This window comes from Meriones unguiculatus, chromosome X, assembly GCF_030254825.1.
Source record: "Meriones unguiculatus strain TT.TT164.6M chromosome X, Bangor_MerUng_6.1, whole genome shotgun sequence".
In the NCBI taxonomy this organism is placed as follows: Eukaryota; Metazoa; Chordata; class Mammalia; order Rodentia; family Muridae; genus Meriones; species Meriones unguiculatus.
The window spans coordinates 56,394,783-56,421,369 of NC_083369.1; the positions used below are offsets into that span (position 1 = coordinate 56,394,783).

Consider the following 26,587-nt stretch of genomic DNA (forward strand, 5'->3'; position numbering starts at 1 on the left):
GGGAGTTCCCGAGTTTCCCCGGAAACTGCCGAAAACTTACGAGAATCTGAAACTGAAAAGAGCCAGAAACACAAGACAATTTTCTAGAGGGTCAAGTCAAAGAAGCTGTCCGGTAAGCTGCGACAATTTCGGAGCGCCCCCTGCTGAACCTTACTGAAAACTATATATAAGGTTCTAGTGGTTGCTTCTCTCTCTCTCTCTCTCTCTCTCTCTCTCTCTCTCTCTCTCTCTCTCTCTCTCTCCCTCTCCCTCTCTCTCTCTCTCTCTCTCTCTCTCTCTCTCCTCCCATGGAATCTTTCCGTGTCAAACCCACCCTTCTTCCCCTAGACGTTTTTTGCTTCATCGTAGGTTGTCTATCACAGCCTGCAGTGCTGGAAGTTCCAGCCTCCCAGGTCCCTAGTGCCCTAAAAGAAAATAATAAAATCAATAATCAGATTGCCCTCCACTTGAATATGATTTTTGATTCTCATAGGAACAACAGGGTAGGGATATTGTCTTCTTCTAATCAGATTCATAGTACTTACATAAAATGTACATAAATGCAAATGAATTAATGAAGTTATATAACCACCCTGGTGTTCCATTTTACTGTGGTGCATTAGTTTATTCCTTAGTGTTTTCTTTCTAGAAATGGAGGAAAGGAGAAATCAAAAGGAGGAAAAAAAACATTATGGTGTGCAAAGACTTAATGTCAATATGTTGACTGATATATATATATATTTTTTTTTCCTTCAAAAAAATACCCTTTCATGAGAAAATGGTAATGTCTGGAGAATCTAAGTTGAAATTAACACTGATCACACAAATTGAATGTTCTTTTGTTTATACAATGAGACATAGCAGTGAAGTTTTATAATTGGATATACAGACATTTAAAATGTGAGAATGAAATGTGCTATTTTCTCCTGCTAAATCATGTGTGTAGGTACTTGCTTTGGTGTTATTATGAACACGTTCATCTATATACTGTTACATCATAGAATACATATTGAGGTCTTGTTTCTTAACTAAAGTACAATCTTTGAGAGCAGAGATGGTTAAGCGTGTAGTATTGCTACAGGGTTAGAAGGCAATGCCAGTGCTTATCCAATCTACCTCATATTCAATACAGACTTAACAGCCAGGTTATGTATTCACAGAAGACAAGTGGATGATCAAATTTTTCTATTTGAAAATTATTCTACTTGAAACATGCTACTACAGAATCAGAGGTCAGAAAAGAAGTTTCATTGACTTGACTATGAAGAGTTTTCCTGTGCTTTAAATATTGACCCAGGATGAGTTCCTATAACATCCAACCAGACATCTGTAGTCCAAGGAAACAACACTTGGAAGATGAGTTACTCCATTGCCAGGCTTTATACTAAATTTTATCCCAAAAATAAAAAATGCAAGGAAAATGAAGTCTCTCTCTCTCTCTCTCTCTCTCTCTCTCTCTCTCTTTCCCCCGTGTGTGTGTGTGTGTGTGTGTGTGTGTGTGTGTGTGTTTAAATCATCAGGAAACAGAAATTCAGCTTTTAAGATCTATTTACCATAGCTACAGTAAAGCAATTAGGGTGAACAGGCTGTAAGTATATGGAAAGTTTCATTCTGATGCTAACTGACCCTTTCTGAGCATTCCTGTATTAAAAACAACAAACATCAAGGGAAGTCTTGCTAACTCCTTGTCATCCTAAACAGAAAGTTTCCTCTGAAGTTTAGATTTGTTCCTTGGCCTGTGAGGTATTTTTGTTGTAAGCCTGAGAGCAAAGTAATATTTCTGTGGCTGAATCAAAAACAAAATAGCTAAAGCTAAAAGACACATCTTATTTCCAAGAATGTGTTGACTTTTCCTTCTCTCCATTCCTCTGCCACTCACAACACTGCTTTGTTTGCAAAACATTCAGTGCCAAACTAAACCAAAAGCCAACATGAAAATTAGTATTCCTATGGCCACAACACCTTGTACAACTGCTTTCTGCCTTGCTACACTAGCTTTCCCCTTGCCATGCCACCAAATCCAGAAGTCCAGTTTAGTTAAAATGTAGGCTGGCATCTGGATCCCAAACCAAACCAAAGGGACAGGTAATCCCATCTAAAGCAAGTTAACATGTTTCTCCAGGCCATAAGATAAGTTTATTCTTTCAAGTATTAATAATGACTGCAGTACTGAGCACCATGTACCAACCATTGTCACTAAGCCCTTGATACCTGCTCCCTTCTACCTACATCACAAAATTCCTATTATGAGCTCAAATCTACTAGTCTCCTTACTTTACAGATGAAAAACCAGGTTCAAAGAGGCTAAAGTAACTTGCCTAAGACTAAGCCCAAAATAACCCATCAGACCCAGGGCACTCTCTGAAATGAGATATGACTAATGACAAAAAAAAAACCTACTTGATTTGTATAGAGCCAAGTTTGTTGTAGCTCAGACTTTGAATCACAAATAGGTGCTCTGTGGAGTCCCTGAAGGGTACTGCTGCCTCTAGTTCCAGCTTGCTCTTGGGGAGAGAGAAGGTTTATCTTTGCTTTTGCCTTTGCTCCAACAGTCCAATCACCCAGGGAGTAATACTATCTCCGAGTGGTGAGGCAGAGAATGCAATCTGTTGTTGAATATTAATATTTGCTATTGATTTATCTTTTAGTTAAACAGTGGTTATTCTTAAAAGAGCTCTAAACAAAAATCACCACATGATGCCATCTCCAAGACCTACAGCTACTTGACCTCTAGAAAGAGACTATTTTCACCAAGTATCCTTATCAGGAATTCACTGATCATCTTCTGAAAACCCACAACAGAGTTCAGAGGACCCAGGCTCCAACTGTGGCTACCACATAAGGGTTTTTATACAGGAAAACGAAAGTGAATTAAGTCTGTTAAAAAAAAATAGTGGAAACATACAAAAGATAATAGGGAATAAAAAGATATAACCATTCAGGAAAATAAGCTGTTTATGTTGATCAATTGATGAAATTATAATGTATAAGATAGTGTAACATCCAATATTAAATTTTAAGAAAATAATTGGGAGATGCTTTTAAATTGTATCCTATATATTTAGCCATGGGAAAATGAAAGCATGTTAGAAAAAGAATAAGGGAGTAAAAATGCTAAGGTTATTATGTGAATAGAAAGTAAACGTACTCTGCCTGAAGACATTATGTAGCAGCTCAAAGTAATTTACCTGTTGGTGACAGTGGAATACTGGAATGATTTATACTATTTTAAAAATGTAATTGAAAGAGTCAGTCCTTGAGTAACTAATATGCTGTTACTTCCAGACCAGCCATGAGTTTACTGAGCCATGTGTTAAACAGGGATTGGCTGAAAACTGGATGAGGTCATCAGTTAAGCATTATGTCCTAGGTGCTCACAGGGTTTAAAAGGAGGTGCAGCGGCCCTGCCCCATAGTCTTTTCTGTAGTTTCTGGGCATCTAGGCAGCAGGATGTAGAGTTCATGAGTAGGCACTACAGAATGTAACTGATGGTCTAAGTATCAGAGTGGTCAGACTACAAGTACTAATAGGGCTGGGATATGGGAAGGAGAACATTGTCACTGAGATGGGGTAAAAGTGGACTTTGAGAACAGGAAATATCTTTACTGTTCAAATGTTGGCAAGGAATAGGGAACAAGCCTTGTTCAGAGCATAATCTTTTTGGCTTAGTGTGAAGTAAGAAAATTCATGTTAGCAAGGCAATGGAGAATGAAGATTTAATAGAGGTTGGGGGCTAGAGATTGGGGTGCCACAGAAGAGATCTGATTTAAAGGCAAGTTCTTGCTTCTGATGCTTCCCATGGCTGATGGCTGCCAAAGAAAATCATTTAACCTTAATTCTTGGAAGTTGCAGGAATTTAATAGGAAACAGACACAAATCCCTACTAAATATTAATGTAACACAAGTAGAAAATATTTAAGGAAAATATTTTCTTACATTTTTGGCATCAAGTATATTCTTGCTCAAAATGCAGAGAAAATAACATTGAACTAGAAAAAGAAAAAGATTGCTGTTGGTATAATGTTCTTGTGGAATGTTTATAATTTACCCTTGTTCTCATTCAAATACTGATTTCTCCACCCCACTGTGTGGTGTCAATCTGGACATTGCATTCTGATATTTATTCTAAGCATAACCTTTCTCAAATTTGTGTAAACATGCCACCATTTGTTCTCTGTAATTTCAATAAAACAACCATCCAATGCTGAGCAATGGAGAGAATAGGGTGGGACATCCTGGCCTGGAGGGGAGGAGAAAGAATCGAGTGGGAAGAGATCTGAGAGGATGAGATTGGCAGGACAGGACTTGGAATCATTAGGAGAGATGAACCAGACCTAAAATACAGCTAAAAGCAAGTATAATGTGGAAATGTGAATGGGAAGGAAACTATGTGGGTTTGGATGTTTAGGATGGAGTAACTATTGCCCAGCATTGTGCTCTAGGTTAATTAAATAAATAAGTCTCTGTGTGGTGGTTTGGGTATACAGCTGGTTTAGGAATAACCTACTATTTAACTAAAAGATAAATCAATAGTAAGTATTAATAGTCAACAATAAATGTCATACCAACATGGGGTAGAATTTACAGTAATCTAGCAAGAACTTAGATAGAAAGTAAAACTATAGAGCAGTTTTTTTTTGTTTGTTTGTTTTTTGTTTTTTTTTTTAGGTTTTTTTTTTTTTTTTTTTTTTTTAGTTTTGTTCCTTAAAAACAAAGCAAAGGTAGTTCCTAAACTGAAGAGCTCATAGATTCCTGATTAGGCAGACCCCATGCAGAGCAGCAAGGCCTCCAGCAGGCTGCAGAAAAACAAAAATGGTTACATACAAACCCCAGAGAGGCCGTTCCTTTAAAGAAGAGAAAAAAAAAAGTGGCTCTTTAACAAGGAAGCTTCTCAAAGTCAGACTTTGCTAGACAAGACAGAAAACAAAATCCTTGGAGAAGGAGTTTTTGCCAGTGTGAGGAGCAAACATTTGTGGACCCAGTCTCTTCCCAGAGGGGAAGCAGAAAATTAACTTTCTCTGGAAGCAGGAGCCAAGACAGACTGAGAAGCCTCAAGTGTCTGCAAAGGAAGCTGGGTCTAATAAAGTAAAGTCCTTAGGAAAATGTTTTGAGATAAAAAAGATAGTTTTCTTATGTTGAAAATGGAGGAAGACACAATGACACAGTGCTTCTGGTTACCATTTGAATTTGTTTCTCTTAGCATACAAATAATTTTTTTCACTGACGATTTCAGTTTTCTATGACCTCTTTGGGAAATATCAGGATAAGAGACTTGGAGAAAGAGGAGACTGAGAAAACAGATGATAAATTAAAGGCCATAGAAGAGAGGTTGGGGGAATCTCTGAATTAAAATAGAGAGCCTTCAGAGAAATCCAATCTGGTACTTACCAGACCACCAAAAGAGATGGTTTCAGATGAGAAAAGTCCACAGAGGCTTGAAGATATTGCAAAATGGCAGTCCATTGAGATGCTGGAGAGAGTCTTCAGCTATGGGCCAACTTTGTCAGACTGGAGATTGTTTGTGTGTTATTAAGGTTCAGTTGCTACGTGAAGATTTATATGCTAAAGTAGAAATGCAGATCCTGTTTACTGTTCTCTTGGAACAAGGTCATACAGTGGCTGGGTGCTCCATTTTACAGAGTTTAGAGAACTGAAATACATATGCCAAGCCGTAGATTCATATTCAGATTTCCATTGGGCTTTTGCCTTAAATTCTGGAGAGCATGATCCTAAGATTAACACATTTTTTAGAGATAGTGAATGTTTTGGTGATACCCTTACAAATTGGGGTTGATGGTGCCTCAGCATGTATATCCATTGGAATTCAACAACATTTTAGATATGACATGAAACCTGTTACAGACATAACTTATAATCCACAGTTCAAACAAATATGAAAATATCTAACAGTAATTTTAAAAAGATGGTCGTGAAACAGAAGGGAAATATAATATCTCCCCCAAATAGGTTTAAATAAGGATTTACCAATTTTAAAATCTTTAAATGAGATAAGTAGCACACCTGCTGAGACACAGTGGAATTTAGAAAGGACTGCTGAATTAGAGCATCAAATAAAGGTCTACATTCCAAAATGGACAACAGGGAATATGTTACTCTGCAGAAGAGGTTTTAAATATGTTCATACAGGAGCAAAGAGATTATGGGTTCCATCAAAACTCATAAAAATCAGATACGACAGAAGAAAAGCACATGAAGATCTTGGCCACAAACAAGAAGAGAGAAATCAAGAAGAGTAAACAGAACAGTTAACATAAAGTGCTGACCGCTTTACATAGAATGACTCTAAAACTGACTGAGCTGTAAAAATGTCTCCAGCCAGAAATTCAGCAACACATGGCCAATAAATCCTTGGCTACAAATCCTCAAAATTTATTATGACATTCTTTTAATTGGCATGGATAAAATTGCTTTACCGTTTGGTTTCATTCTGCACATCGCATACATTTATAATTTAAGACTCTATAATGCTTGTGAGAAATTATATGTTTGTAGAACAAAAGCACCGGACACTGGAGATGCTAGCTCAAACCTGACAGAATTCATCCTTCTAGCATGCTGAGACATTGACACATCTGTTACAGCATCTTGTATGTTCCAGCGTTCCGGTTGTTCCTCTCTCAATTGTTTCTTATCAAAGTCTGCTCCCAAGAGAGCTTTGAAGAAAGCTATTAATCTCAATTGGTCCAGCATTTGAAACTGTTCCAAACAAGACTTCTATTCAGCCTAAAATTTCTCAATATTCAGAGACTGGGCCACAAATATTAATCTTTCTTAACTAACTGTTTTTCCCATTTTCTTTTGGGCCCCCTAACAGGATCTCAGTGTGTCCAAAAGTCAGCAAAAAAAAAAAAAAAAATCATGAGAATGACATCCAGTTTCCTTTAAAGGGGGTTGGGTAGGTTTTTGGTTGTTTTCTATGGCTATGAATGTTTATTGTCTTTGGGAGATAGTTCTAAATCATTAATGGTCTTATTCAGAGAAAAAAAAACCAAGGTTAAACTCAGGAATTTCTTCCGTTTTCTTTATCTTAGATAAGGAAAAAAGGGGGTTTGAAAAGAAAAAGAGGAATACAGGAATATATAGGAATAATAAAAGAAAAGGTAGATTATTGAATCTACTCAACTTAAAGTTTTATTTATTATTCTCAAATAAGGTCATTTTTAACTCTGGCATATGATTTTGTTTATTGATAGAAAAATAAGTCTAGTTTTAATACATTGGTAAATTTTAGTATATTAATACAAATTCAAGGTTACTTCCAATGCTTTTAAACTGCTATTACAAACTGTTTAGGATATTAGGTAATGCAAGTTAATTGCCAGTTAATCAACTCATAGCCATGTCAGACACTAGTCTAATTTATCACAGTAGTATAAATCCTAGCTTTAACAGATAGATAAGATTTTGTAGACAGGTTGATTGCATAAAGATAGGTAAGTCTTCAGAAACTTCAGAGACCTACAGAATATGGCATTTAAAAATGTCTTTATTATTTTAAAGATTCTTTGATGATGAGACAGGTCATCTCCTGGAAGCTCCTACCTCAAAGATGATGATGAGTATCAAAAAACCTCCATATGGAGATGGCTTCAAATATGGGAAACGAGCCACCCAGGCAAAAAGAAAATGCCCTCATTTCATGACAGACAGAATTCTGCCAAAAATGGGCAACTTAAATGCAGGACAAGTTGACTGCCAAACTCTGCTAAGACAGTGTAAGAAAGTCCTAAATAGTTCCTGCTTCACATACATGTCTGTCAAATATACTGAGACAGAAGGCTGAAGATGATGCTCCACCGTTCTAGAGAATTTTGGGTGACTGTTCAGGCAACAAAATGTCAATTTTGTATTTGGAAGCTGCTAACGTGTACTTCCTGTTTACTCCAGTAACTAATTTCATTTCTTCTCAAGTCTCTGGTGGGGTTAAAGACCAAATAGTTATATTTCCACAGTTAAGCTTAAGTTCTTTAGAATTTAAGAAAATGTTTTCACATAGATAATACCAATAAGGATAAACATTAGTTTAGGTATGGTACTCTAAACTTGCAAGATAGGATAGATAATCAGATACTTTCTCCTAAGTTGTCCAGTGCACATGGACTGGACCTTGCACATGTAAATCTTACCTAATAGGTTTCATAACTGTTTTAAATTATTTTTGCATTAAAAGAAAAGGAGCCTTTTATTGGACTTAAAGAGGGAAATGTTGGTATAATGTTCTTGTGGAATGTATACAATTTACCCTTGGTGATTTCTCTACCCCACTATCTGGTTTCAATCTGGACATTGCATTGTGATGTTTATTCTAAGCATCACCTGTCTCAAGTTTGTGTAAACATACCACCATTTGTTCTCTATTTTCAATAAAACAACCAGCCAGTGTTGTACAGTGGAGAGAATAAGGTGGAACATCCTGGTCCAGAGGGGAGGAAAAGGAAGCAAGAAGGAATAGGAGAAAAGAAATCTGTAGGAGAGGACTTGGAACCACAAGGAGAGATGAGCCAGACCTAAGGTAAGACTAAAAGCAAATATAATGTGTTAAATCTAAATGATGGGAAACTATGTAAGCTTGGAGGTTTAGGATGGAGTAATCATTGCACAGCATTGTGCTCTAGGTTAACTAAATACATCCTATTTTCTGTGTGGTGATTTGTGTATATGGCTGGTTTAGGAATAACAGCTGTTTAACTAAAAGTTAAATCAATATTAAATATTAACAACCAACAACAGGGACAGTATGGCATGTCAGGCCATGTCAGGGAACTCAGACTGCTCCCTATGCCAAGTCAGAGCCAGAGCCAAGGCTAGTGAAGGAGTTATTTTACAAAGAAAACAAGCTGATACAAAACTTATTTTTCCTTCCAAACACCACCCACATGCTCAAAGAGAGAGACAGAGATCAGATTATGTATTCACTTTTCCTAGTCATGACCTTGGAGCTTCTGGCTCTGTCCTATGTATTCAGCTTTGTTTACTGTGACTCCCCTGAATCATTTTACCCATCAGCGCCCTCACACCTAACAGTGAACACTAGTTTATGTCATTTCCTTTGCCTGAGAATAGATCAAAGTGTAATTCTTTCCACCCCTCCCCGATTCCTAGAGTCCACACAGACTACACTATAGTTTTCGGTACTTTATTGCTCTTGGTGTTGTATTGTTTCCCAATTGTCTGATCCATCCTTCTCTCCTATAATCACATAAATTCCCTGGGAACTGAATGTAAGCTCTAAAAGATGAAAGAAACCACATTTCTTGTTCAACACCATATCACTAATGCATGCTGTTGGGATCCGTAAGCAGGCATCTCTACGGCCAGCCCCAAGGAACCTGACAAACTGGATATCAGGCATCTGTGAAGCCACCTATGGACCACCTGGAACCACCTGTGCATGCTGTGGGTCACCTTATAAGAGAACTCAAAGCTGCTCCTCTTTCTCTTTTTCTCTCCTGCCCCGTCCAGAAACAGTCTTTGTGACCTCTTCCCCCTTCCCTTCCCCCTTCCCTTCCCCCTTCCCTCCCCTTCCTCTTCCCCTAATACACCTCTCTCGTGGAACCGGTCCTGTGGCATGATTTGTGAAATTGCCTTGTAATTCTCATCCTGCACGATTTCTAACACTTACTTCATTTGATCTGAACAATAAAGATTCCTTAAGCACATTTTGATTTGATGTGATTGTTTTCTATTTTTTCACTAAAGTTTAAGTGTTGCCAAGCCTGGTGGCACATGTCTGTAATCCCAGGCACTTGGGGAGGCAGATGCAGGCTGATCTCTAGTCTACAGAGTGAGTCCAGGACAACCAGAATATTACACAGAGAAAGCCTGTCTCAAAAAAAAAGTTTTTAAAGTGTCTAGAGTAATATGTAGCACAGAATAGATGTTCAATATATATTAGTCAGATTAATTATAAATGAATGCCAGGATATCAGGGATTTTGTCTATTTTCTCTGCCATTCTGCCCACTACCCTTTCACAGTAGATACTTGAATTTTTTATTAAACAATAAAGCAAAATTATGGCTTTTATTTTTTTTTATTGCGCCACACTTTTGAACCCATGGCAGATATTCAATTCATATAGATGTTACTGGTGGTTTGGAAGTGAAATAGGTTTCAGGCTTACTATTGAACTTCATAAAATTATAGTTTCAGTTCTTCCCTTGATGGTCAAGAAGGTGTTACCAATGTACTTTTTTCATCTACAACTACTTATTTTTTTCTTTGTGAAAGAATACTGAGTCTTAACCAGGTGTGATGGGACATGCCTTTAATCCAGGCACAAAGAAGGCAGAGGCAAGTGGATGTCTTAGTTCAAGGCCAGCCTGGTCTACAAAGTGAGTACAGGACAGCCAAGGTTCCACAGAGAAACCTTGTCTCAAAACAAACAAACAAAAAAACCCGATTCTTTCACAATTTTATACAGATTTATAAGTGTACTTTATTACATTGAAAGGACCAGGCCTGACCCCCTCCCCCCAAAGTCATCAATGCCAAGAATTAGACCATAGGTGACCAATTCCAGGAATAAGAAAACATAAAATTCCCTACTCAAGGAATAGCCTGGAGGTAACCACAAGAATGGGAAGATATCTTATCTCAGGGTGGGGCATCTGTGCTGGACAGCCCAACAACCTAACATTTCTGTGGTCTACCGATAGCTCGCTCAATATTAGTTATTTTATTTAGCCAATCACTTTGTAACAAGCTTGCCCATGCTGAATATCATCCAATCATGTAACTGCTAAGCTAGGAATTCCGGGTCCTTCTTCAAGCCCCAAATAAAAATCCTGCTATGTAGATGCTAAGGGCTCTCCTCTCTGATCCACTGCTTTGGTGATGGTGGAGAAACTGAGCTTTTGTTTTTGCATAGGTGGTCTGGCTACTGGTGGTCTTTGGGGACCTTAAAATCTGGGCATAACAACATACATATATTATTTACATACAACCTACAGAGCTCATTTAGTGTTGCTGTTCTGTGCATATATTTAGGACTGAACAGTTAGGACTGTATGAGAGGTTATGCACATGAGATGAGTTGTGAGGGGTGGAAGGAGTCCAAGAGAAGGAAGGGAGGAATGGAAATTATGTAAAAACAGAGCTCTTGTATGAAATTCTCAAAAAGGAAAACTAAGGGTTTTTTTTGGTTTTTGTTTGTTGGTTGGTTTGTTTTAAGGAAAGGGATGTACTTTGATCATATTCCTCCCTCACGTACTCCTCCACACCAAATCCTTTTTTATTCCTAACAAGTCCCCACTCCACATCATGCCTTTTTTGTGACTGTGTGCATTTAATTAGGGGTGCCTGCATGAGCATGAGTGGAGAGTTATTTACAAATGAGGACAACTTACCAGTGGCTGTGTTAGGCCCAGCATGAGCCTAATTTCGAGAAGGGATGAAGAGAACTCAGGAGACGGGTATAGATGCAAAATCGCAAGAGGTTTATTTTGACCATTGCGCAATGGGGTCACCCCTGCTGGTCAGCAAGAAGTGGCACCTGGAGACAAAGGCCTTGGGTTTTTAAAAGACAAAAGCTCAGGACTTTTGAGGTTGCAGTCTTGGCAATTCAGGATTGGATGAGAAAGCTATAAAGTGAGATAATTGGTCAGTCTTAAGTGCTCAAGTTTGGCCAGTCCTGCCAAGTGTGGATGCAGCTGCAATTAAAGGTGGGGGTGGTTAGCTCATCCTTGAAGATTGGGGCTGCGGGCTTTTGGCTGGAGGTAAGGGTTTATTCAGAAGAAGGATTGAGGCCATCTGGGTTGGTTGCTAAGAAACACTATCTCAAACACAAGGGTCTGGTCATTCTTTTTGCTGAGTGAAGGTCATTGCTTGCTCACTTTTTTTATATCTGTCCTCACAGATAGGGTCACCTTCCTCCATTCTCTGGAAAGGCACTAAGAGGCTGTAGCTTAACTTGGACCTAAAACTCAAAACTATAGGCTTTAGAAGACATATAGGTTACAAAGTTAGTCTGATCCTTTCAGCTGCAACACTGAATAACTAACCATTAACTGAAACCATTAACTGCCTCTTCAGGAGGAGGGATGACACCTAACCACCCCCTTACCTATCCACAATGGGATGTCAATGGGCCTACTAATCTCATGTAGGTCTTGTGCACATAGCCACTGCTGCTGTGAATTCCTGAGTCCAATAACAATGTCACATCTAAAAGATATCATTTCACAGAAACCACTGATTTTTTTTCTCTGAGATATACTCCAACCTATCTCAAGCTATTGTGGAATTTACTCTATAGTTTAGGCTAATCTGAAACTCACAATTGCCCTGTTTCAGCCTCTCTAGTACAATACACACCTAAACTGATTTTTTTCAAGAGAAGAAAAACTAACTATGAGTAGATGAAAGGTGGTCTACACTAGGTAAGAATAATGTCACCAGACAAAAAGACAAACAAAATTTGTTCAGTGAAGAAATGAATAGCCCTTAGTCAACACTATATAGTGTTATCAGTAATAGTGTAATGTTACTTCAAAACAATCTCAAGACTTAACCTTCATTCTTTAATTCAACTCAGGCAACTGCCAGGTCAGTGATTGCTGACCTAGGGGAAAATATATCTGATTTACCAGCCAAATTTATAAAAACAAAGTTATGGAGGGCCTATAAGAGAAAAAAAAAAAAAGAAAAGAAATGAATAGCCCTTCCTCTAAGACCACTGAAAAACAGCTTAGCAATAGGTATCATCTTGCTATGCATAGATTATTTAGATTTTCTCAAACTACCTTCCAGAAAAGCCTCACTAGGCATACTTTCCCTCCATTCATAGTATGGGAAATTAATCTTGATTCTTCAGGCAACTGCTTGTTAAAAGAAGGGTATACTTCAGTGGTAGAATGCTCACATGCATGCAAAAAGCCTCAGGTTTGATGCCCTGCACCACACACACACACACACACACACACACACACACACAAGCGATGTATTTTGTAAACATAATCTAATAAGAAACTTATGACCGAAAAAGTTATTTTTTAAAGAGCAAGAAAAAGAAGTGTGGGTAAGAAGGTGGGGGAGGATCTGGGAGAAATCAGGGGAGGGGAAAACATGATCATGATGTACAAAAAAGAAAATTTCCAAAAGAACAAAAACAAAAGTTAAGTCGTTCATGGGAAGGTTTCAAAGTGAGTCTGACCCTGTGTTGTACACTTGACAAAACAATTGTGGATTTGAGAGAATTAAGGAACTATAGGAAAAAATCCCTAGGGAAACACTAAAAATCAGCTACATGAGTCTCTGCTCTGGAGTCTGTGAAATTCGTTTTCATTCAACCCTGATGTCATTCTGAGTCATAAAATGTAGTGTTCCTCAGAACAAATCTCTGGAAGTCCTTTGTTAGTCATCACTACACTCAGAGCTTGAGGCCAATGTCATTCACACTTCCTCTACTCTGCAGCAGACAGACCCGGCTCCTCTAATCCTCCTGTTTCTTCCTCCACCTCTCTAAAACTTTTTTGGGGGGTATTAACAACTATAGCTTTGGGGATAATATAGCTTTAAGACAATTTTTGGCAAACGCAAGCGTCCTAACATCTGGGCGGTGTTACCAGAATCCTGGAGGCCCTGACAGACCAGGAGCCACTGGTTCTAGGAATGTTAAAGTAGAAGAGGTTTCACCCCTCCCCCGACTGATGACAGGAGCAGAGAGCAAGGAGAAAGAGGAGAGAGGAGGAGACCACAAAAAGTAAAATTAAAAAGGTAAGTACTATACTCAATCCCTCACACTGAATTGCCCCATTTCACAGCTGTGGAAAGGTCAAAAGAGCCTGGACTCAGATGATATGGCTGGAGGTGGAGGGGGGAAAGAAACTTTTTTTAAAAATGAAATTGGATCATGTGCTGTTTTCATTTGTGCTGGCTGCAGATGCATGTTCCTGCTCTCTTTTCAGCTTCCAGCAGAACGATGGCTCCCTCCGGTGAGTCCAATTTTTCAGTCTGAGATTGGGGAGGAAGTGAGCAGGAGGGAGGTCACAGGCTCAAAAAGAGTATAGGGGCTGGCACAGGAAAACCTTTTTTTCCTCTGCAAAGGAATTGGTTTGAGGCTGGATATGGGAGAAGGGTCAGTGATTAGCTCATTTCCCTGGTTCTTTTTTAAAACTCTCTTTCTGCTGCTACGTGGTGCTTTAGTCTATCTATTTCCTTTATATCCATTAGATTTTTTTTCTTGATAGCATCCTTACTACAGCTTTCCACTTTCTTTACCCCCATTCCTTACTCTCACTTTCCTCTCTATCCTACTTCATAGACACTGTAGATCTAAAGTCAAGGAGTAATGACTTGGAAAATGAATTTTTGATTTATCAGCTGTCCCTTTAAGGACTTTGCCCAGAACCTGCAATTGTTTTTTTGTCTCTCTGTTTCTGAGACTGTGTCCGTCTGAGGATGGCATTTCCTGGAACACATGTGGGCAAATAATGCTTGCTGAAAGATCCAGTGACTGTTTTACATGGATGGACAGCAAGGTTTAGTACTGCTACTTGAGGTGTACTTTTCCAGTAGCACCACAGAATTATCTCATCTCATCTCATCTCATATCATCTCATATCATCTCATCATCTCATCTCATCATCTCATCTCATCTCATCTCATCTCATCTCATCTCATCTCACTGGTGTGAAGATTTCCCCAGAAAGAAAAATGAGATAGTAATAGGAGATTGCTCATATTCTCATTGTGGACTCATTAGGTAGCTCTTCTCCAACCTTGCTGTTTAGCTGTTATCTCAGCAGGGCAAAACTAGAGGGGTAGGCTAGACATGAAAGCCAGAAGTGACAATCAAACCACTAAGCCTCAAAACCCAAAGCTAAGAAGAGAGCAGAGCTATAGTTATTGCCTGGGAAGCAAGAGAAAGGAGATGCCCTGTCTCATCTAATATGAAGTTAGTAATAATAATTTCAAAACATGCTGATTATTTTCCCTTTGTGGCAGGAAATAATATATTCCAAGAAGTAGGTACTATTTTTTTCTTGTTTTATAGGTGAAGAAACAGAGGCCTAGAGAAGTTATCTAATTTGCTAACAGAACTGGATTCATATCCAGATCTGCATCATTACAGTGCTGAAGGTCTTAGGCCATGTATGTTAATGCTTCCCCAGATTCATGGTTAAGGAACACTGAGTGGACACAATCATTAACTAGTAGCCCTTGGCTTTCAGATCCCCTTCCAGTTCTATATGACTTTGTGTTAGTATTCTCCTGGTCTTAGAACTCCAATGTCTCTCCCTGTGACTTGGACCAAGCAATATTTTCACTTGATGGCACCAGAGTAAGTTGAGGATTCGTTGCTTAATGCCCTCTTCTTCCTGCCGAGAGAATGGGGGGGGGGGGCATCATAAATCCAAAGAAGTAGGAAAGGATTATGAGCCAGATTACACCACTAGAACTGATTAATGTTAAAATCATCTTCCTCACAGATCCCATATATCTGCTTCCTCTAACTTTTGGGAGTTCATAGCTGGCTCAGCTCTGAAAGTCATTCTCCCTTACTCTAATACCTCTGGCCACATAGCCCTATTCTGCTCTTCTGAAGCTTCCCTGACAAGGATGGCTGGTCGACTGACTCAAAAAGGTGTTCTCTCACTACTGCTTTTTCTAATGCCAGCAGTGACACCAACATGGTATGCAGGTAAGTTCTGTGAGCTGTTGTCTATTCCTCATAGGGAAGTCAAGAACTACACTAAGATTTAGAAGCAGGAAGAATGAGACTAAAATGAGGGATCCTTAACTTAGACCCAGAGAAAAACTGTTAGGTGGCAAGAAAAATGGCCAAATATTAAAAAGGGGTACCAGCCAAGGCCCATGAGGCATTATAGTAAGAGCTACTTGATAATAAATAGGTTGTAACACAAAAAAAATGTGAAAAAATGAGACAGAGTGGCCTTTGGGGCTATGCTTACTTGTTTCTTTCTTTTCTTTTTCTTTCTTTTTTTTTTTCAGTTGACCTTTTCACTTAACTTCCTGACAGCAATGGGGTTTTTAGGTTTGGCTATGTGTTTGGTTATTTTGTTATATATTTTGCTTTCTACACAGGGGATTGAACTTAAGCGTCTCACAAATGCTAGGCAAGTTCTCTATCACTCAATTCTATCCACAACCCACGAAAACTTTTTTTCTAATATGTGTTTAATAAATGAAAGATTTATCAATATTTTTTCCTGAGTCAAATATCCTTGTCAAGTCTAGAAAATAGGACTCAAACCATGTATCTCATTTTGAAAAAAATAAGGAAGACAGGCAGTCTACTAAGATGGAACAAAAATTCATCAGACTTCCCCCGTTTCAATCTTCCAGAGTTTTGTATGGCCTTTTTTTTTTTTTTTTTGCCAACACAGTCAATGGCAATACAAATCATGTTCCCTTAATTAGGAATACCCCTGTCTCTTCTGGCTTGTTCCTTATTTCAGAAAGGATGCAGATTTTTGGAGTCCTGAATTATTCCCTCCTCACCGCTGGTAGATATAGCAAGCCAACAAGAATGGACTAAATAGGAAAGGCGAGTAGAATGCAAGAGGTGGGGGAGGAGGTAAGGAAAGGAAACTGAACCACCATACAGAGGTGGTTTGATTTGATTGGGTTCCAGTGGCATTTCAAGTGCTAAGAATATTCTGTGGCCTGCAGTGTCTGCCCTCATAAGAACTGGAGAGAGTTGGGGAATGAGACAGTCTGAACCAATGGGGTTAGGAAACTATCCAGAGATGAGTAAATAATAAACTGCAACCATCACAGCTACAGTCATTGCCGCTAAAATTTTCCACATACCCGCGGCTCCTGGTTAGAGGCCTTTGGCAGCAGCTCTGTTTGTCTGGAACAGCTACATCCAGCTTTCGAACAAGTATGCAAGCTTCTTCACCTCTTTAGCTTAACCTGGCTTTGTAGGGGGTTAAAGCACAAGGGCTTACATTCAGCTGAAGAAATTCAAATTAAGCCCTTGGCAGAGTTCACACTGTTTGGGGTTAAAAGAGCCCCAAGTCTTCTGGAGATAAATATGCAGCTGTTCTCCCCAAACACCTCTGGCTTCAGTTCAAGCACAGAAGACCAAAACCTACTCAAAAGACCACAGAACTAAGGGAGTGGAGAGCCAAGGTTCAAACCCTAGTTTTGAACACCTGTATGAAACTTATTAAAGCCTGAGATGTTAAGAGTTTTTCAGACAAGGCATTAAAAATGCTTAACTCCATGTGAGGTTCTCTGTTTGCAAATAAGGTACTCCTGACTACTACATGAATCACCATAGCCAACACTGTTTGGAAGGAACCCAGGCTGCTAAGTTCTATGGGAGATATTTGGAGATTTAATGATTTTCCCCTTCAATGCTGGCTCACCCGCTGGGTTTGCGTACATTTGCCCATTCATTCGTTTGTCAATTCAACAAATACATGTTAAACATTGCCTATACGCCAAGGACTATTTTGTTCTTTTTTTTTTTTTTTTTTTTACCTTTGTTTCCAAGTGGAAATGGCAGGAAAAAAAAGCAGCTAAGTGTAGACTCAGAGTAAGTGAGAAAATGTGTCCAGGGAAAATCAACAGAGTGGGAAAAGTTAAGGTATTACATGAGAATGAGTGGGTTAAAAATGTGTACTGGAGTACTTGCATATTGTTGTGATTTAGATGAGTTGAATGATATAAACCAAGAAGTCACACCACAAGGCAGGCCTCACATGAGAAGTTTATTAGGGAAGGGGAACACAGAAGCAGCTTCTGGAGGAAGCAGTGGAAAGAAGAAAAAAAGGCAGAGTAAAGTGGACAGGGTCTTTTATAAGGTGACTCTGCACATGTGAAGGAGATAGATGACTGCTTCGTGGCTATCGTAAAGCTGTCACAGCTCAACACATGTTCAGGTACCAACATGTGGTTCCTGGAGGGTGGAGAAAGTGTTGCACTGGTGATGACGGGCTGGTGATGATGTGTTTTGACAGTGCCAGGTTGCTGGGGCTGATAGCAGAGTTGCCTGATTACTAATACATATTTCAGGGAGTCACACTGTATTTGTCATCAGAAGGCAGGCATTAATGTAGTTCCTAACATAATCTTCAATTGTCAAATATCTTTCGAACCATACATCCATGGGGGGCTGGAATTACAGTCCCTCTTGGCTGTGAAATATAAAGGAACCCAGGAACAGACCACACAATAAGGAACCAGTGATTGAAGAAAAAAAAAAAACTGAGAAATGTTGTTCAAGCAAATGGAGGATGTGTCCTTCTCTATAGTTTCATTATTAGAGCCCATTTCAGTATTTCAACATGTGCATAAAGTATTCAAAAGTAGGCAACCAAGAGAAATGGGAAAGTTTAAGTGGTTAAGTAGCCCAAGCCCATTCCTGGCACAAAAGAAACCTAGCACTGGTTTAGCTACCTCCGCACTCTGGTGAAGACTATAATTATGTGATTGAGTCTTCCCCTCTTTTCCTACATCCCCTGTAATTCTGGAATGGTATAAAATGCATGGTGGTCTACAGTCTCCCCACCCCATTGCCATGCAGGACAGATTTTCTTTATCCCTTCTGGACATAGTCAAAACACCTCCTCTATTCCCATTTGAATTTTGGTATCTGAGTCGATAGGGTTCAAATAGACCTGGGGTGGGAGATCTACTTTGCAATGAACTCTCTAGGAGGCCTTGAGCAACACCTTTTATTCCTCTGAGTCAACTCCTGTGTCTATATGTTAATAGTATGTATATTAATGGTGAATATTAATAGTGTGTACCCAGTTGAGATGTTATGGCAACATAATGAGCTAGGATATGCTCTACAGATTAAGAGCAAAGTTGTCATTGTCATTACCTTATTCAGACAAAGGTCTAGTCCACCCTTCTTTCTCTTCTGGTGAACAGCTGTTTGTTCCCTGAAGCACATTTTTTCACAAGCTAGCTCTGCAATAAGAATGGAGAGGCCTAATTCTTTAGAGAACCAAACACATCCGGTCTTCTGTTTACAAGAGCTGTGAGAGATTGAGGTTAACACTAAACTGAAACAGCTGACAAGGATTCCATGCTGTACAAACAATCCTCCCATGTGGGAAAGAGAAGAGAGAACCTAAGAAGAAATAAAGGAAAGTCAGACAAACTGAAATATGAAAAGAACAAAACTGAAGAGAAAATGTGAACCCTTTCCTTTGGAATGAGGGTTAACCAATGAGGACATGATTTCATAAGACAAACTTGCAATTTGATTCATCTCCATGTTTACCAAGTTGGACTGACACACCCACCCACCACCACCCATCCCAACACACACACACACACACACACACACACACACACACACACTCCTAGCCTGGGCCCTGGGGAGTCAAGGAGCTCCATCATCTTGTTCTCTGCCCTCTGCCTCTGCCCAAGAAAAGGCTGCAGGCTTATGTTTTGTGTGTTTCTATAGGTCAAACAACTCTAAAACTAAGCTGTATCCTGGAAGCACAACCTCACCTGGAAATAGATACTTGTCTTTAGACTCCAAAACGCTGGCTGCCTTCTTCCTGCACATGCATTGGAGCTCAGAGCCATTAGGGAAGGCCTTCTGAAAACTTTGCTATGGAAAGGAGTAAATTGTTTTCCAATTAGTTCCTATTCATGACCGATTTCCTGTGTCGGGTGGAACACACTGTTTAGTCTCCCAGACAGCTGCAGACCTACCACCACTGGGGACTGTGCCACTTAACTGGATGAAATTAGATAGACTGGAAATGTGTTCTAGCTTAGCAGCTCACTGCTAAAGCTGCTACTGACAAGAAGGACAGGAAATTATCTATTGTACTACATGTATGAGGCACTAGGTTCAATTGCTAGGGCTGGGGAGGAAAAACAAAACAAAAACAAAAAGACCCTGATTCTGACTTCTCTTTTTACTCCAAGCCAGAATAAGGTGCCTATGAAAGAGTTTTCATTCCCTTTTGCCCTTTAAGCTACACATCTATCTTGGCGTGCCACCCCAACAATGACAATCAGGCACTTAATATGCCCTGGAGGCTAGTGGGAGCTTGAAAGATTGTTTCCCTGTGAAAACTGTGTGCAACATCTATCACTGGAGAAGACACTTAAGTGCTATTATTTCCTCAGAGCTGGAACAGCCCATCCCCAGATCTTACCTCACCAAGACTACTGAGCTGAATGAAGGGAATGGATCATTTATAGTCTAGATTGGCAGAATTAATAGGTGGTTAAGAAGTTCAATTCTTTTTTTATTTTGCAAGTCTTCCAGTAAAACCAGTGAGGCCTCAGCACACCTCACACCTCACACCTTCCCTCTCTGTGTACCTTATTTAATCAGGCTCATGCACAGTAGCTTACACATCAATTCAGTGCTCCATCATGAAGTGCCAGGTTCTCAGAAAAAGACAGGGTTGAGGGTACTAGGAAGTACTTGAGTGAGAAATGAATATACTTCTACACTTTCTTCCTCATTCTAGGCTCAGGCTACAATCCAGATGAAAGCTACAATGAAGTATATGCAGAAGAGGTCCAAGATGGCTATGCTCTGGACTACCGAGGTAATTCTCATTGTTTCTTGAGCTCAGGAAGGATATTTTCTGGCCTAAGAGATGGATCTTTCCAAAAACATCCTCACCCATGCTTAGCTCATATATGTCAGGCTTGAGCTCAGAGAATCATCAAGAGCTATGTTTTTCTTTGTTGTTGTTTTTATTTTGTTTTTGTTTGTGCTTTTGTCTTGTTTTTAGGCATGCACTCTAGCACCGAGTCCAAGCCCTCTTGTGTTGTTCATTTCTTCCTTGAGACAGGGTCTCACTATGTATCCCTGGACAGCTCTGAACTCCAGATCGTTCTGCCTCAGATTCTTTATTGCTGGCATTACAGGTGTGTGCCTCCACAACCCAGCAGGTGTGCTGCGATTTCTAATTGCAAATTTGGTTACTGACTTGCTGTGTGGTTTTACTTTCCAAGACTGAAGGAGTCATTAAGCATGGACTGAGTGTCTTCTCTGTGCCTATTCCTGTGCAGGATAAGTCTGTGGAAAATACAGGAGCCACAGTAGAGTTTTGTCCCCTCAAGGAACTTGCATTCTGTTGGTTGTGAAGTGAGAATGAAATTAACACATGAAGAGCAATGAAGTGTGAAACCATGTGCTCACCATCGATAAACTAGGAGTTTAAGATAAAGAATACAGGAAAGAGGTCATGAAAGAAAGTTGACATACAGGATAGGCCTTAAAAATGAGCATATTCTTATGAAGTGGAAAAGCTGACAGGTAAACGTTTCCCAAAGCAGATGGCCAAAAATATTCAGATAAAACCAAAATCACTGTTGGTCTCCTTGTGGGGCTCCTGTTCCCTCCATGTCCATCTAACCCCACCCCCTTCTTCTTCCATAAGAATCTCTGTACTCTGCCCAAAGTTTGGCTGTGAATCTCAGCATCTGTTTAGATCCCCTGTTGGGTGGAGCTTTTCAGAGGACCCTTTATAGTAAGCCCCTACCCTGTTTTCTGTCTTCCACCACTTCTCATGTCTATCCTTTTTACCACTATGAATGAGATTTAAGCATCCTCTCTAGGGTCCTCCATAGTGTTCAGCTTCTTTAGGTCTGTAGATGGCTATCCTATACTATCACTTGCCCTAGGTAATGTGGCTATGCCAGGCCATGGAGGAAGAGTATCCAGGCAGCCCTAATGAGACTTGATAAGCTATGGGCAGATGGCAGAGGGTGGAATATCAGAGAATAGAGTTGAATATAAAGAGTGAATTAAGAAAAGTTCCATGACCTAGTTGTCCTTCTAAGGAGATTCAGAAAGAATACCGAATTACTATTCCTGCATTGGATAGCAAGTTAAGTCAGGTGATGTCTAATAAGAGTCTAATATGGCTTCAATTTATAATTCTCCCTGCTCATGCTTTCCTGGACACTCAGGAGAGTTCAGCTGTTATTCTAGGAGATCTAAAGCATGGTCATATGATTTTCATAGGGTAGTAGCTATGTAAAAGTAATTTAAGAACACTAACTAGGTTATTTTGTTTAGAAAATAGGGGTTGGAAGAAGTAGAGCCTGAGTTGGGGAGACTCACCAGTAAACAGTTACAGTAATACTAGGTAGAAATGTTTCATTCTGTGGCAAATAAATGTAGAATAAGAATGGGCCTCAGAGGGGCTAGAGGTGTAGCTCAATAACAGAGTGAATGCATGTAAAAGGCTCTCCTGTTTTTGAGTCCCAGCACCACAATAAAAGGATGTATTTCAGAGATTTCAAAGGAGATGATAAGTTTGGGTATAAATTTGATGTGCTAAGGAGTCTAGAAACTAATGGCTAAAACAATCCAACATGAATACCAAGGAGGACTATAAAAACCTTTTCAGAAAGACAGTTAAAACAGTAAAGTAGGGGTTGACAAGATGGTTCAACCTGTAAAAAGAGCCTGCTGCTAAATCAGACAACCTCAGTTCAGTCCCTGGTGCCACATGGGATAAGGACATAGAGACACAATACACATATGATCACACATATGTGCATGTACACACACACACACACACACACACACACAAAGAAAACTAATTTGGGGGATTGTTGGGTAGATAGTTGAAAGAGAAAGAGAAGATTTTATGAGTACCTGTGCCTTAAATTAAGAGGCTCTCTGAAGAAAGAGAGAACCAAGGTCAAGCTTAGAAGAAATTGTTATATATGTGTAGGAAAAGGTGCTTCATTAAATGTGTGTGTGTGTGAGGGAGAGAGAGAGAAAGTTTGAAGTCAATGTGGAAGATTTTCTATCAAGAATATTAAAAAAGGTACCAATGAAAATTTAGAATTATGGAATGGCTAAGCTATGTCAAGTATTGTAAAAAGTAAAGTATTGCAAACTACAGGAAAGCAAATATTTTAGTGGCTGAGGAAGTAAATGATCACCTTTGAGAAAGCAGTTCCAGTAGAGAAATGATCTAAGCTTAGGGTTCTTCTGTGCTTCTTGTCTTCTCTTTACTGCTAATGGTGCACAACCACTATTTCTGACTCTATATTCCCTGCAGCCTATTTCCCCATGTACCTGCATATCTCCAGCAGACATGACACATTTTGAAATGGTATTTCTCTCTTTATCTCCAAATCATATGTCCTTGAGCTTCAGTCTCCTCGGTCTCTCAAATCAGCAGCAAGCACAATCCTTTTCATCATGGTTCACTTTCCTCCGTGAACCAAGGAATGAAACCATGCTAATTTCCCTCTTCAGATCATAGTTGAAGCCAAGATAGGAAATAAGGTGTGTGGCAGTAACTACAGAGAAAAGGCTGGGATCTGAATTTTTGGTAGGCCTGACTTCATAACAGAGCACCATACCCTAAAAAAGCTTTCTACTGTAACCTGATAATATTGATAATACAGCCACCATCCTCATAGTGACTCAGACTTTGAAGTACCCCCATATCACTTATAATAATCCTTATCACACTTAATTAACCCATCTTTCCTCATTATTTCATTTTTAAAAATTTTAAAAATTTTATTGTTATTATTTATTACAATTTATTCACTTGGTATCCCAGCTATGGCTCCTCCCTTGTCTCCTCCTAATCTCACCCTCCATCCCTCATCTCCCCTTATGCCCCTCCTCTAGCACACAGATAGAGGAGGACCTCCTCACCTTCTATCTGACCTTAGTTTATCAGGTCTCATCAGTACTGGCTGCACTGTCTCCTCTGTGGCCTGGCAAGGCTGCAATCCCAGGAGAGAGCCTGCTACTGAGTTCATGCCAGAGAGAGCCCCTACTCCCCATACTGGGGAACCTACTTGGAGACTGGGTGTATGGACTATATCTGAGCAGGAATTTTAGGTCCTCTCCATGCATGGTCCTTGGTTGGGGTTTCATTCTCTTCAGGGGCCCCAGGGCCCAGTGTGTGTGTGTGTGTGTGTGTGTGTGTGTGTGTGTGTGTCTTTTTTTGTCACTGTTGGTCTCATTTTGTAGCTCCTGTACCATCCAGGTCTTTCTATCCCCCCTTCTTTCATAAAATTCCATGCATTCTGCCCAAAGTTGGGCTATGGGTCTCAGCTTCTGCTTTGACACCTCTATCATTAGAGTCTTTCAGAGGCCATTTGTGGTAGGCTTCTGTCCTGTTCCCTGTTTTCTCCTGCTTCAGATATCTATTGTGTTTGCCCTTCTGAATGAAGATTATCTAGCATCTTCCCCTGGGCTTACCTTGTTGTTTAGCTTCTTTAGGAGTATAAATTTTAGTATATTTATCCTAAATGACTAATAACCACTTATAAGTGAGTATATACCATTTGTGACTTTCTGCTTCTGGGGTAACTCACTCAAGATGATCTTTTCTAGTTCCCTGCTAATTTTCCTGCAAATTTCATGATTTCCTTGTTTTTAATTGCTGAGTAGTATTCTGTTGTGTAAATGTACCACAATTTCTGTAGCCTCAGTTGAGGGACATCTGGGTTGTTTCCAGATTCTGGCTATAACAAATAAGGCTGCTAAGAACATGGATGAGCAAATGTTCTTTTTGTTTACTTGAGCATGTTTTGGATATATGCTTAGGAGTGGTATAGCTGGATCTTGAGGTAGAATTGTTCATAGTTGTTTGAGAAAGTGCCAGATTGATTTCTAAAGTGGCTGTACAAGGTTACATTTATAAGCAATGGAGAAGGGTTCCCCTTTCTCCACATCCTCTCCAGCATGTATTGTCACTTGAGTTTTTGATCTGAGCCATTCTGATAGGTTTAAGGTGAAATCTCAGGGTCATGTTGATTTCTATTTCCCTGATGACTAAGGATTTTGGGCATTTCTTTAAGTGTTTCTCTGCCATTTGATATTCATCTACTGAGAATTCTCTGATAGCTCTCTACCCCATTTTAAAAAATGGATTACTTGACTTTTTGCTGTTTAACTTTTTGAGTTCTTTATATATTCTGGATATTAGCAATCTGTCAGATATGGGGTTGGTAAAGATTCTTTCCAAATCTGTGGGCTGTTGTTTTGTTCTGATGACAATGACGTTGGTTTCACAGAAGCTTTTCATTTTCATGAGGTCCCATTTATTGATTGTTGATCTTAGAGCCTGTGTTGTTGGTATTTCATCTTTTCATGGCGTCCTTGATTTCTTGGATGTTTTGTTTGGAACTTATCCAATTTTACTTTTACTTTGAGAGATGTATCAATTTCTGCAATTGTATCTTCAGCACGTGAGATTCTCTCTTCCACCTCTTGTATTCTGTTGGTGATGCTCACCTTTGTGGTTCCTTATCTCTTCTCTAAGTTCTCCAGCTCCAGGGTTTTCCATGTTTATGTTTTCTTTATTCATTCTAATTTGGTTTTCATGTCTTGCACCATTTCTTTCATGGATTTGAATATGGATTCCTGTCTTTTCATGATGGCATCTTTTTTTGTTGTTGTTCATTTTCTCTTTATGTGTCTCTAATAACTGGATAAGCATAGATTTAAAATCATTTTCCTGTATTTCCAATAATTTAAAATATCCTTTGATTTTGGGAGTTGCTGGTGAAGCCATGATGTCCTAATTTTTGTTAGGTATATTCTTATACCGGCCTGTAGCCATCTGATGGTCTATATCCTTTGCTGTTTATTCCTGTAGCCTATACTGCATACTGGGTCCATCTCTGCAGTTTGGAGTATTCTTCAGGAAGATTAGAGAGGTCTACTGGTTTCAGAGTGGGTGTTGATGTTTCAGATGCAGCTAAGGGAAAAATGTAGCAGGCACATGTGAGAAAGCACAGGAGTGTGCTTGAGAGTGTACCTGCATGGAAGGGTGGAGTGTAAGGGAGGAGCTTAAGCACAGGCTATGGTGCAGAGGCAGTTCATGGGTGCAGTGCACGTGCGCGGGTGCCCTGAATGGCTCAGTGGCCCATAGTTCTTTCTTGGTATTTTGGTCAAAGTTCTCAGAGCTGCCTGATCTTCCCCATCTTGGCTCCAGGAATTATTTCAAAGAATTGTTTGGCTGGACTCCACTGGGAGACCCATAGAACATGAGCTTCAATGTTGAGAAGGCTATTCCAGGGATCCCTATGTTGCCCACAGTGGGGGTCCAAGTGAGAAGGATGCAATGTCTGGCTGCTAGAGTAGAGGGACCTCGGATCTGGGGGTCTGTATGTCCTCTTTTGTAGACGCACTCACTGGCAGGCATATGCAGTAAGCTCAGAGGGCCCACAGTTTTCTACTCTCAGAGTTGGCTCCCCTGTTTGGCCTTTAGAGTAAGGAGGTCCCATACCTGTGGTCATGCACTCCCCTATGCTTGCAGGAGCTATTGTAAATCTACCTGAGCAAGGGAAGGTAGGGTGCGATAGTTCACCACTTTCAGACACCTGAGATGTTCCCGGAGAGCCTGGATCCATTTTGTCCCAGCTCATGAGTTGTCCCCTCTAGCTAGGGATGCCTCAAAGTAGATGCTCTGGCTTCAGCTGCCAATCCACTCACCAGTGTTAGAGTTTCAGATCCTCTGCCCTTCAGAAGCAGTGCACACTGGTTGCTGCCATCATGGGAGTCATTCCTCATCATTTCTTACTAGCCATTCACCAAGACCTATCATTCCTTTAATATGTTGGATTAGAATTATTATTACTTCATACATGGACAAAGGCTGTTGTTTCCTAATTTAATTTCCAGGCTCAGGTTTCTGCAG

The 26,587-nt window shown here is 39.8% G+C and overlaps 1 protein-coding gene and 1 long non-coding RNA gene across 4 annotated transcripts in view; both read left to right on the top strand.

Annotated features, from left to right (window-relative positions):
* LOC132649858 (uncharacterized) lies at positions 1-9,649 on the top strand. The gene is made up of 3 exons (XR_009588366.1): positions 1-112; positions 8,377-8,512; positions 9,303-9,649. It is a non-coding gene; the product is annotated as an uncharacterized LOC132649858 (long non-coding RNA).
* Positions 9,650-13,380: 3,731 nt separating this feature from the next.
* The window catches only part of Srpx2 (sushi repeat containing protein X-linked 2), a 31,365-nt gene continuing 18,158 nt past the window's right edge, over positions 13,381-26,587 (top strand). The window contains exons 1-4 of one of the 3 annotated variants that reach the window (XM_060374506.1): positions 13,381-13,715; positions 13,882-13,933; positions 15,431-15,642; positions 20,420-20,500. In XM_060374506.1, the coding sequence (XP_060230489.1) occupies positions 15,561-15,642; positions 20,420-20,500 (163 nt within the window). In that variant the 5' untranslated portion in view covers positions 13,381-13,715; positions 13,882-13,933; positions 15,431-15,560. Of the gene's footprint in view, positions 13,716-13,881; positions 13,934-14,428; positions 14,480-15,430; positions 15,643-20,419; positions 20,501-26,587 lie in introns of those variants that run through there. The other 2 variants (XM_021626649.2, XM_060374507.1) reach the window with 2 other exon arrangements.